The sequence below is a fragment of the Molothrus ater genome, chromosome 7, assembly GCF_012460135.2.
Source record: "Molothrus ater isolate BHLD 08-10-18 breed brown headed cowbird chromosome 7, BPBGC_Mater_1.1, whole genome shotgun sequence".
NCBI lineage: Eukaryota > Metazoa > Chordata > Aves > Passeriformes > Icteridae > Molothrus > Molothrus ater.
Window position 1 is genome coordinate 2,410,082 of NC_050484.2, and position 12,570 is coordinate 2,422,651.

The 12,570-nt window shown below is 50.4% G+C and overlaps 1 protein-coding gene across 1 annotated transcript in view; it reads left to right on the forward strand.

Annotated features, from left to right (window-relative positions):
- Positions 1 to 1,007: 1,007 nt before the first annotated feature.
- The window catches only part of MLPH (melanophilin), a 28,442-nt gene continuing 16,879 nt past the window's right edge, over positions 1,008 to 12,570 (forward strand). Inside the window, 8 exon segments of the mRNA XM_036386784.2 lie at positions 1,008 to 1,538; positions 5,437 to 5,658; positions 6,779 to 6,915; positions 8,387 to 8,425; positions 8,974 to 9,068; positions 9,745 to 9,873; positions 11,418 to 11,469; positions 11,472 to 11,606. Of these exon segments, the coding sequence (XP_036242677.1) occupies positions 1,291 to 1,538; positions 5,437 to 5,658; positions 6,779 to 6,915; positions 8,387 to 8,425; positions 8,974 to 9,068; positions 9,745 to 9,873; positions 11,418 to 11,469; positions 11,472 to 11,606 (1,057 nt within the window). The 5' untranslated portion in view covers positions 1,008 to 1,290.

The following is a 12,570-nucleotide window of genomic DNA, read 5'->3' on the forward strand; positions in this document are numbered from 1 at the left end:
CCTCTTTATCCTTTTGGAGGAGAATGTATTGGGATCTGGGGCGGTCGGAGCTGCTGGAGCGGGCGGGAGGCCCTGGAACAGGGTCTCGTTGTGATGTTAATTAGTAGCTATTGACCGCTCCCTGTTCGGGTGCAGTGGGGCGCAAGGGCTCTCCAGCTTACATAAGGACCTGCCCGACTGATGTCTGGCTCCTGCCAATAAACTGATTGCTTTTGTCGGGACCTCTGCTGGACCAGGGGCTGGAAATCAATTTCTGGCTCCCAGAGGAGATCATGCCTTCCCGATATCCAAGCTCAAACGCTGCATCTGTAGTCATCACCTTTCCTGCACAAAATCCATCCTAATTTGGGTTCAAAATGCTTTTCTGGCTCTGTTCATGGAGCTTAATCTAATCTCTGTTTCAAGTGAGTTATCAGGGTGGATAATTCCCTGTACCCCTGCGTGGACAGCAAGGATTTTAGTCCCACCAGGCAGAAGTTTTCCTCTTTGGTCTTGCTGTCTTGCTCCCTGTTTACATTCCTGTCAGAGTGGAAAAAAAAATAAATAGAGTACTATAAATGTTTACTCTGATGAAGGTGAGAAATGGATTTACTTTAATATCCCTAGACACAGAGGGAGTGTTTTACTGAGCAAGAGAGCAGCCTCAGCAGTCGCATATATATATATTACAATTTATATCTCTTTGGTTGCGTGATGTGTTTAGCACATTTCTCCAAATCCTGTCGAACCGTCTTTTCTTGCTCACGGCAAACGAGGGAAGCGCTGCGTCCTAATTAAGCTGTTTGCCACAAGCAAAGCTCAGCTGCCCGAATTGCTGCGAGAGCAGCTCAGGACGCCGGTCTCTGAAGCCAGATGCGCTGAAGTTTCCTTCACAAACTGCTGCTGGGGGCAAAATGAGATGAGACACGGGAGATGGGAGCAGAGCATCCCGGTGGGGCGGGAGGCACGGCGATGGAGCCGGTCCTCTCGGGCGTGCAGGCACGGCTCCTCCCGGGGATGCTGCGCTCCCTCCCAAAGCCCGTGGCCTGCCTTCCCCGGGGAGGCTCCCTTTCATTCGCGCACCCTGCATCGGGCAGGCAGAGAGTAAACATCTCCCGCAGCCCCAGCCAGGCGGGCGAGGTGTGCAGCTCCGGGCAGGACCCCGGGGGAAGGCAGGGCGGCCCTGCCGGAGTCCCCGCAGCGATAGGCGCCGTGCCAGCCCTGCTCGGCGGCCAGGCTCGCCCGGCAGAGCGGCTGCGGTGCTGGCAGGAGCCGGCTGGCCTGCCCGCAGCTCTGCCCCTGCCCGCTTATATGGGCAGCCGCGGAGGTGGGGCCGAGCTGTCCTTGCCCCTCCGTCAGCAGCAGCAGCATCCCGGCATCGTGCGGGACAGCGAGCGCTCGGGGGGAGCGAGTAACGGGATCGGCTTCGTCGAGGGTCGCCGCGGAGAGATGGGCAGGAAGCTGGACCTCTCCAAGCTCACCGATGAAGAAGCCAAGCATGTTTGGGAAGTCGTTCAACGGGACTTTGATCTGCGGAAAAAAGAGGAGGAGCGGCTGGAGTGAGTATCTGCTCTCCGGTCCCTGAGTTGGGGGCAAACCAGCCAGGACCTCGTGGGCTGTAGGGATGAAACAACCTGCTGAGGTGTGGGCGAGGAGGGGCGGCGGGAGAGCGGGCTGTGGAGGTCGAGCGCGGTTAATAGATTGCGTTATCAGCGGCAAGGTGACGCATTCGGGCAGCCAAGGTGCGAACTGGCGCCGTGCCACCGGCAGCGATGCGGATCGGTGACACCGCCGCGCTTTATGGGGACAAATACCAGGAAATGCCTCTGTGAGGCTTGAGGCTGGTGGGGCTCTCCAGGGGAGGCTTCACCCGGGAGCAGAGGATTGGGATTCGGCTCCCTTGGTTTTGCTTCATGAGATGGGTCTCGTGTGTTTAGGGCAGGAGTTGTTCAGTGGGTCCTGGGAGTCCTCAGATCTCTGAAGAATCCTGGAAAAATAACTGAGAGGAGTAGTAAACCTACTACTACTAGTAAACCTATTTTAGTAGCCTTAAATATGCAATACTGGGCGCTGTGCTGTCCTGGAAAAGTTTTAGGGGCCCACAGATTGGGAAAAGATTGAAAAGTCACTGGAGCAGCAAATTCTGTGAACTTCAGGGTGTTGGACAAAAGTGCTGTTTAAAAAATATTCTGTCAGATCAGATTAAGTTTTGAGCATGAGAAATCACAGGGGTTCAGGTTTTGTTCATGAACTACATCAGATACTGAACTTAATAATGCCTTAACATACTTCAAGAAGCTGCAGTGACCCTTTTCGGGGTCTGGCCAAGTTCTCATTACCCCAGAGGGATGGTCCATGCTCTCAGACTGGGTTTGGGCTGTGCTGCACTCCCACTGAGCCCCCAGACCCTCCCAGCTCTGAGTTTTGTGTGCCAGGGCTGGTGCTGTTACCAATGCCTGGAGAGCAGGAGCTGATTAGTTCCTCTATCAGATCCAAAAGGAGGGGTGAGGAGTGATAGCCATCCTCGGCTTGGGATATCTACATCCCCCAAAACCTTCCAATCGTGAGATTTACACCAATGGCTACACAAAACTCTCAGTCGTGTGTTTTTCATCCCCCTGATTACTTTTTTTTTTTTTTTTTTTGCCTAAGAAAAACAGCCTGCGTGGGAGGCAGAGATAATTCAATATCATCATCTACTGCCTTCCTCTGCTGGTGGCTCTGAAGAGCAGGAGGGAGATCAGACAGGGGTATTTAAAAAAATTATCACCCTGCAAAGGGTGAATGTCTCCCTTGTGATGCATCTGAGCTCAGCCTGGAGGGAGGAGGTGGAGACCCACATTGCTGTGCCCTGCAGCAAAGAATTGGGCGAGGTGAATTCCTTCTTTACTCGACCTTGGCGCCAGACTGGCTTATCTGGGTCCCCTCTGCTGCCCAGAAAGCTTCCAAATTGAGTTCCATGCTCTGGGAGATGCAGGATGGGGGAAGGTCTTGGGATGCTCCTTCCCAGCTGCTGTCTTTCCTCCCAAGGATCATTTCCCCTGGTTTCTTAGTTTTATTTTCTTCTTTAATCGTGCCCTGCAGAGGGCTGGCATTAAGCATTCTGAACTACAGAAATTTCTGTACTTTCTGAATAATTTCTGCAACAGATCAGACCAGCAGCCTGGGAAAGTATGCCACATTCCTGAGCACTGGACATAGAGCTACACAAGAATTTTCTGCCTGCAACAAGCTGGGACATGATGTGACATTGTGGGAGACCCTGCAGCCATTCACTCTGTGCTCTGACCAGCCCCATTTACTTTTCTATTCATTTACTTTTCTATTCACCGGGCTTGTCTCAACCTGCCAGCCTTGAAGAAATGTCCTGTCCACCCCCTCCCCAGCTTGGTCTTTTTCTTCCCTTTTTGCTGCTTCTCTGTATTTTGGTTTTGGCAGAAGTTATTCACCAACAAGGGACAAAGGCTTCAGCTGGCCACAAGCTGCACAGGAATGGGAGGGCAATGCTTTGCCCAAAAAATTAAATTATGCCCGTTTTGAGAGGCGTTTCCCTAATTCTTTCCTGAAACATCCATGCTCACAACCCCATTTTTGGGGAATGGCTCCCTGTATCTCTCCTGGAGCCCTGTATGTCCAACCCTGCTGCAGCTGGCATCCCAAGAGCACAGATTTATTCATCCTGCCGTGAGCAGAGCAGGGAAGGGGCTGGCTGCTGCTCCTGCCAGCAAGAGGAGACGAGAGGCATGCGGTTCCTGCGGCTTTTAAACTGGTTTGGCTGAGACTCTTCCTTCCTTTGGCAGGTCTGGTGGGTGAGGGAGGAGAGCTGAAGGGATCCAACCGGTCTCTGGGAACCAGAAAAAGCAGTTCCAGTAAAAAAGATTGGATCCTGCTGGCTACAGCCTTAGCACGGGAGTGGAAAAGGAGTACAGAGTCCAACCCAAGGGTTTTCTATTCGAGGGTTTCTTTTCAGAAGTCACTTCAATTTACTGCTGGGACATTTGCACCAGTTTGTCCAAATCACTGCTGTGATGGTGAAGGGCAGATTATACAAGCCAGGTGCCCAGTTTTCTGTCTTTATGCTGTTTTTTTTTACATCTCCCAGATGCAAATGCAAGTTGGTGTCACTCCTGTGTTACCACAAGCAGAGAAAGTGACACCAAAAAATGTGTTTTACGGTGTGCTGGCTGGCAGCTGGCCAGAAAATTCTTCCTCAGGAAAAAAAAAATCAAAAGCTGAGCCCTAATGTGCAAACTGATTAGGTTAAACAGAGATTAGCTTGCTTGATATGCCTGCCCTTCCCACTGCCAGTCACACCACTGCTCCCAGGGCCAGCCAGGTTCCTGCTGTGGTCACCCCAGCTCCTGTTGTGGTCACCCTGGCGTCAGTCAGGCACTGGGAGCATCACCAGTGCCTCGTGGTCCACACTGTGATCCTGGAGCAGCCTCCAGACCTGATTGCTTGGGGGTTTTAACCCAAGCTGACTTCTGCTCTGGAAAACACAACTTCCTAATCCTGTCTAGAGAGAAAACAGCTTTCTAGGACCTTCCCTCCAAGTCAAACATTTTCCTTTCAGCCGTGGCCCCAAAGGCAAACATGCCTGAGGTGGTGCGTGGCACGGGCAGCAAACAGAGAGCTTTTGGGCAGTGCAGGGTGCCCCACCAGCCTGGCAGGCATCTCAGCTGTCCCCAGCTGCTGCTGGGGCCTCAGCCTCATGCAGACACTGCTTCCCATGGGGATCTGCTCCGGCAGCCAGGTCTGGAGAGTGAAGGAAGCCTGCGGGGATGCACTGCCAGGTGAAGGTGCTCTTGGAAAGGGCTTCCCTTTCACGGGATTGTCACGAACCTCTCCTCCTGCTGCATCCTCTGAACAGCCGAACCTTGTTGCACATAACTTTATAAAGTTCTCTGCTGAATTTTAATCCTTTTTAATCCCAGATTTCTTCTTTCTTCCCCCCCCCTTTTTTTTAAAACTAAGAATTCCAGAAAGATTTTAATACCCTGCAGGACTCCAGGCTTGAAGATTGTGTCATGTTGGGATACAGCCACAGGGGTTGAGAAGAGCTGCTCTCCCCGAGGTTCCTGGCATTAATGATCAACACCCTGTGAAACAAACAGGACAGGTTTTGGCACAATCCCTTTTTTTTTTTTTTTTTTTTTTTTAATGATCCTGTCCAACTCAGAATATTCCGTGATCCTAATATTAAATTAAATCTAACATTAAACTCCAGTTACCCATCCTGATTCTGGAGCCCACTTTGTTGTTAGCTTATTTAACTCGTGATATGTCATTTATTAGATTTGCCCTACAGCTGTTTCCACAAGCTGCAGACTTGCAACGTTCCCTGGAAAATCGTTCCTGAAATGATTGAGGCGTGATGGGCTTTGCCATGTGAGGGTTTGCAGTGACACAGTAACAAACTCAAGTTCCTGCTTTTTGTGGGGGGTGTGTTTCCTACAGGGAGCTGAAATGCAAGATCGACCAGGAGAGCAGCAAGAGGGAGTTCCTGACCAGTCAGTCCCACCTCAACGAGACTCACTGTGTGCACTGCCTTCAGCCCTTCAAGTTCCTGCTGAACAGCAAACGGCAGTGCCTGGACTGCCGCTTCTACACCTGCAAGAACTGCAGCCGCTACCACAAGAAGGAGCAGGGTTGGGTCTGCGATCCCTGCCGCCTCTCCAGGTGCTGCTCCTTGGGGAATCACAGGGTGCTTTGGGCTGGAAGGCACCTTAAAGCCCATCTCATTCCTTAAAGCCCATCTCATTCCTTAAAACCCATCTCATTCCTTAAAGCCCATCCCTTCCACCTCCCCACCCTTCCACTAGAGCCCCATCCAACCTGGCCTGGAACACTTCCAAGGATGGGGCAGCCACAGCTTCTCTAGGCACCCTGTGCCAAGGCTTCCCCACCCTCAGGGGGAAGAATTCTTTCCCTAAATCCGATCTAACTCTGCCCTCTTGCAGTGGGAAGCCATTCCCCCTTGTCCTGTCACTCCAAGCTCTTGTCTCAAGTCCCTCTCCAGCTCTCCTAGGGCCCCTTTAGGCACACTCTAAGGTCTCCCCAGAGCTTTCTCTTCTTCAGGTGAGCACCCCCAGCTCTCCCAGCCTGGCTCCAGAGTAGAGGGACTCCAGTCCTCAGAGCACTTATGTGGCCTCTTGTGGTCTGGTTCCAGCAGCTCCACATCCTTTTTTGGGGGGCTCCAGAGCTGGAGGCAGCTCTGCAGGTGGGGTCTTACCTGACTGGGGCAGAGGGGCAGAATTCCCCCCTCCCCTGCTGCCCACACTGGGGATCAGCCCAGCACTGGCTGCCAGTGCACATTTCTGGCTCTTGTCAACATTCTCACCCTCCAGCACCCCCAGGTCCTCCTCCCCAGAGCTGTTGCCAATCCATTCTCCACCCAGCCTGTATATTCACTTGGGATTGCTCCAACCCAAGGGCAGGACCTTGCACTTGGCCTTGTTGAGCCACATGAGTTTCTCTCAGCCCCACCTCTCAAGGCTGTCACGGTCCCTCTGGCTGTCATTCCTGCCCTCCAGCATGTGACAGTGTCAGGAACTGAAGGAACACTCAATCTCAGTGCCCATGTCACCAGCATATATGTTCAAGAATTCCAGTCCCCATATCAGCCATGGGAACACCACTCCTCACTGCTCCGCTCTGAGGGACAAGGTGATGAGGCTCAACAAGGCTTGCCCAAACTCAGCAAGCATTCTTTTAGATCAAAGCATGCAGTGTTTTTGTTAAGACACAGCTTTTTTGGGTGAGGGCCTGCTCACTTGGGGTGCCTCCTCTCTTTGGGCAGGATTGTGAAGATCGGCTCCCTGGAGTGGTACTACGAACACGTGCGCTCCCGCTTCAAGAGGTTTGGAAGTGCCAAAGTGCTGCAGTCCCTCTATGGCAGGCTGCAGCCAGGCCAGGGGCTCAACTCTGCCTTTCTGGGTGAGGAATGGCCTCTGCTGCTCCTGGGGAATCTGTGCTGCACCACCTCGGGGAGGTGCAGCAGTGGTGGTGCTGCTCTGAGTGTTGTGGGGGACCAAGACTGCTTAAAATATCCCAGGGAGGAAGCAGAGGTTCAGGGTTGTTCATTGAGACTCAGAACAGGTGTTCTTGATGGCTTTTCTACTCTTAAGTCTTAAGTTTTTACCACAGGCTGGAGAATGTAAGACCATTACAGTTGGAAAACACCTCTGGATCACCAGTCCAACCCAGTACTACCATGACCACCATTAAACCACATCCCCAGGTGCCAGATCCATGTGTTTTTGAACACTTCCAAGGAGTGTTTTTGAACACTTCCAAGGATTGTTGTTCCATGACCACTCATTTCAATGAAAAAATTCCCTAATACCTCATGTTTAATTTTCAAAGTCCCATGACCTGCAGTTTGTAAGTATGTAAATTTGAAGCTCTATTTTTTTTCTTTATTTTTGGTCTTTTCATCACAGAGGTTGTGGAATTAACCCTAGTTTAACCTGGAAGATAAATCTAGCCTTCATTTTTTTTCCCTAAGACCTGATGATTTTTACAACCAACCTGATTATCCCCTGGCACTGACAAAACTCTGCCAAAATTGGTGAGCTACCTGTCACCATAATTGTTTTCTTCAGAGCTTCATGGACCTTCCATATTTCTGATTTTTGTCCAAGAGTGCATAAATATATGATTATATTAATATATCATTATTACTAACCAGCTCCTAGCTGTTATTCATAGAGCTCCCACTCTTTGGCCTATTTCCTTTGGAAGCCAGTGTGGAGTTTATTCCCATCTTGAGGAGCCACAGAAAAGTTTGCACACATACCATTGACATGACCTGTTTCAACTGCTCCAATCACTCATTTAGCCAGGCCACTCATGGCAGAAATAGCAGCAAAAAAAAATTAATGGACTGAGAGACAATCCATGCATTGTTTGGACTGAAAATGCATCAGAGCACACAAAAACCCAACCAAGCGTGAGGGTAACAGTGCCTTGGGCTGCTTTAAATTGAGATTCTGATGCCTTTTTCAAAGGGAAATGATTTTGTTGTTTATTACTTCATTAACACCAGTGAATTGGCTTGACCCTCGAGCAAGCAAGGATCTCCTCCTGGGATGTATCTCTGGCCATCTGCAGTTGGCTGTGCCTTCCCCTGCAGCTCCCGGCATGTTGCATCAGCCTGGGGAAGCTGTGGCGAGCAGCTCTTTGACTTTTAAAAGTCAAATCCCATCTCCAAGCGCCTGTTTTGTTCTCTTTAAAGAGCTTTTTTAACCATTGTTTCTTGTGAGGGCTAGAGAATGAGAATTCCAGTTAGCCAGTGGAATTCTGGAGTATTCCATTATTCCAGTTGGCCCTGAGGCTTGCTCTCTGCTCCAGGAAGAGGAAGAAAATGTGATTATTCATTTTTCCCAACATTTTTCTCTTTGTTTAGGTCTTCATGACAGAGTTTATAGCCTGCCAGACATTAACAGTAAGTAAAAAAGGGGATTGCAGCAGGGGGCTTGCAGTTCAAGCAAGGTTTCCAAAGTCTTTTTGTCTTCACACCCAGCCAGCTGTGGGCACTTCTGGAGAGATTTGGAGTGGTCAGACCAGGGAAAACATTTCTCCACTGCAGTGGAGATGGACTGTAGTGCTCAACCCCTGCATTGTGGTACATCTGGGGTCTCCAAGGGTAGATTTGGATACAAGAGGAGTTTTAGTTACCTGCCAAACTTGAACTTTGCAAGCACTCATCATCTCAAAGCAGTGGGTCATGGATAAACAGAAGAGCTGATGGGAGTCAGGAATAGCTCCTGAGCCTTCAAGCACTGGAGTCACCCAGGTGGACCTTGGCTTCCACATCTGTGATGGTGCACATCTGGCAGGGGAAGCAATGAGAGGCCAGCAGAAAAAAAAAAAAAAATGGGGAGTTACTTCTAATCTGGGCTTTTTCACCCCATGTAAGAAGCATGGCCTCGCCTGCAGGTCCTGGTGTGACCCCCAGGGTGGGGACTCACCTGCTGCCTGTGTCCCCTGCAGGAGAGTGCCAGCTGCTCAGCAGCTGTGACCCCGGGGATGACAGCGACGAGGAAGACAACGTCCTTCGTGGGGCTGAAGCAGAGCGCTACAGCAGGGTGAGTGTTTGGTGCTGGAGCTGCCACTGCCTCACGCCGTGTCCCTGGCCTGCCCTGGGTGATGGTGGTGGTGGCTTTCTGTGCCACTTTCAAAACTGGGCCTTTCCCTCTGTTTTTCTCCTCTAAGATAAGCTCCTCTCCCACTTGGTGTGAAAACAACCATGTCAGAAACATCATAAATACAAGTGCTCTGGAAAAAAGACCCATTCCTAACACTCTGGAGGTCACCAATTAATATAAAAGTTCCAGTTCCCACCTGTATAATGAGAACCCACCTGATTGGGTTTTTTTTTTTTAGTAATGACCTCAAATATTCAGAGAGATCTGCCTGCAACATCCTTCCTCTGAGGATGGGGAGATGCTTCAGGGCTCAAAAGCATCACCTGGGTCTCTCTCTGAGCTGTAACCTGGCTCAGCTTTCCCAGAGTGCCTTCATAAACCAGGAGAGAGATTCTCACTCTGCTTACAGAGGTTGTGGAAATCAGGAACCCACTTTTCCTTGCCTTTGGCTGTACCTGGCTCCCTTCAAGCACAACAGCGTCAGGCCCAAATTCTCTCAGCAAAAAGCAGAGCAAACTCAGGCAAACTAAGGAGAGAAAGGTCCTCCCTCCCCCTTTCCTTAAGGTCAACTGTGTCTGACACTGAATTTGCCTTTCTTGCACTTTGTGTGCTAAAGATGTGCAAGACAAAGCGGCTGCTGTCTGTGCACCCCTTTGATTTCGAACTGGACTCGGATTACTCTGCTCAGTCTCGCCGCCAGTCTGTGCAGCTCTCTCCAGCAGCCAGCAGCCCGGATGCTTTCCAGGTACTGGGAGACTCCTGGGGGGTTCCTTTCCTTTCTTCCTCCTTCTCCTTGCTTGCTACCACTGCTCCTTCAGCCTCAGAGCTCCTTCAGCTGGTGTTGGGAGGCAGTGGGCCGGATCCCCATCGCTGCTTGCAATCTCTTCTTCCAGTTGAAGTCCTTTGCCTCAGGCCAAGTCAGGAGCAGGACATCTGATCCAAGTGAGGATGAGTGCTAAGATGAGACAGCAGGAGGTTCTCTGGCCCTGTCCCTGCAGATTTCCTTGCTCCCAGCAGACAATGGTTTTCCTGTGTTGCCCCAAGGCTATGGAACACACCCTGGTTTCCAGCAGACTCGGTGCTCGAGGGGTTAAATGAAATCAGATTCTTCTCCCATGTTCCCATCCAGTTTGGGGCTGGGTTTGCTGTGTGGTGGCACTGGGGTGCAGCTGGCCAGCAGCTCCACGAGGCACAGAACCTTTGTGAGGCTGAGATGAATCCCACAGAGCCAGCGTGAGCGAGGGCCAGCCAGAGGGATGAACACTGCAGGAATGCTGGATACTTCTAAATAGGAGACTGGATGTGCCTTAGTATCCAGAGCTTCTGGCCAGGAGCAAGGCTGAGAGAGATGCAGATTGTGCCCTGTGATCCCACCTAGGGCCAGGGCCTGACCAACCCCACCTTCCTGCTCTGGGGAGGAACATGGATAGGGTGACCCTGGGTGTGGCAAAAGGTCTTCCAGCCTGAGAGGCTTCAGGTCCAGCTTTTTGGGCTGCTCTTGTTTGCCTTTCCTGGTGAAACTGCACTTTTAAAGTATTAAACAGCTCCTTCTTTTTAAAAATGCTCTGATTAAACTATTCTTGGGTAGAAATAGGATGTGCCGAGATCTGTGACAACTTAAATAAATCTGCACAATTCCACACGAAATTATTAGCATTTAGGGGGAATAATTAGATCCCTCTTTTCGTTTGTCTTTTCCCCCCTCTTTTTGCAGCAGAATTCAGTGTGAGGGCTGGCCTATGTCGGATTGGATTTATGGATTACAGATTATTTGAGGGCGTGGCTGTTTGAATAAGTGTTTTAAAAGATCCGGGGGTGTTGCAGCCTGGCTGAAGGGACTCTGTGCTTGTAAAAATTAGCAGTGCCCCCTGGCAGTGATGGGAAGTATTGCTCACAGTTCAGCAGCAGGCAAAGACTTTAAATGGGATTATTAGGAACTTTTCTATTTTATTTAAATATAACTGGCATTATAAAAGGTGAATCCATGCATATATGGAAGAATGAAGAAAGGAGCTCTTAGGAGAGGTCAGGAGAGACAAGGACTCATAGAATCATAGGAATTTGGGTTGGAGGGACTGTAAAGATCATCCCATTCCACCTCCTTCCACTATCCCAGGTTGCTCCAAGCCCTCCCAACCTGGCCCTGGATGCTTCCAGGGATCCAGGGGCAGCCACATTTCCACATTGTTCTTACTCTGGGGGCCCCTGAGCGGGAGGCAGCACCACAGGTGGGGGTGACACAAGTGGCATCTCTGTGGGCAGCTGCTCAGCAGCATCCTCAACTCTCAGTCCTTCCCAGATTTCCCCACCTCAGCTGAAGATGTCTCCCAGGAGTCCAGGATCGGGATGCAGACCTGGTGTTCCACCACGTGCTGCAGGAGCCGGGGGCGAGCGCTCCGGAGCAGCACTTCAGCACCGAGGTTCGGCTCACCGTCAACGCACGGAGAAGGAGGAGCCTGGAGAGAAACCCAAAGTCTGGTGGGTGCCCTTGGCCAGCTTCCTCTTGAATTCTCTTGGGACAAGTGGCTGCAGGTGTTGGAACAAAGTGGAAACATCTTTGGGGGTTTTTTCCCTGAACAACCTCAAAGCCACTAAGAGGGTCAAACACGAGTTCTCCGTCTGCAAAAGGGATTTTCCTTAAGAAAGAATCTTGCTGATTATTTATTATTTGTTATTTAGTTGTAAAAGGGCTGATCTTGCTCCCAGCAAACCCAAAGGGGTTGTTCCTAAGGTGTCCATCCCTTTCCTACCTACTGGTGATTTCCAGGGTAGAAGCTAGATACAATCCTATGGACACTGCTATAAACAATGGGATGTGTTTCCAGCTGCAGGCAGAGGATTCATCTCCTTAGTAAAGGACCTTGTGGCTGCAGAAAGCTTTGAGTTTTTAGGGGACTTGGACAAGAACTGGAGGTTGCTAAGTGGCATCCTTGTGGCTGGGCGGGGTGCATGGGTAGGCTAAATGATCTGTGGATTTGTGAGTCTATAAATACCCTCTAAGAGGCAAAATTTGCCTTTTACAACCTCTCTTTCCCTGCAGGGATGGCAGAGCCAGGAGAGTTGGATATTGGCTTGTGCATATGCAAATATAGAATATGTCCTTCTGTGTTTCCAGTGGCCTGGAAGTATTTTCAGGACATTTGGGAATGCTGGGTAGACCTTAACATGGCTGTTTAAATTCCCATTCCAAGTTCTGCTGGAGCATCACAGAAACAAGGTCCCCTGGCATGTTAATTCCATTTTCTCTCATTGTTTTTGTCTCATTTTAAATTCTCCTTTACACAGGAGACTTTCCACTCTTTTTAAATTCTCCATCTTAGGTTGGTACCATTCTAGCCTGAGCCTAAACATCTTCCAGCACCTGGGCAGTGCACAAAGGGCAGCATCCAAACCTGGGCTCCCACAAAGCTGGGAAGGCAGTAGTGGTTTTTGGTGAGGCTGT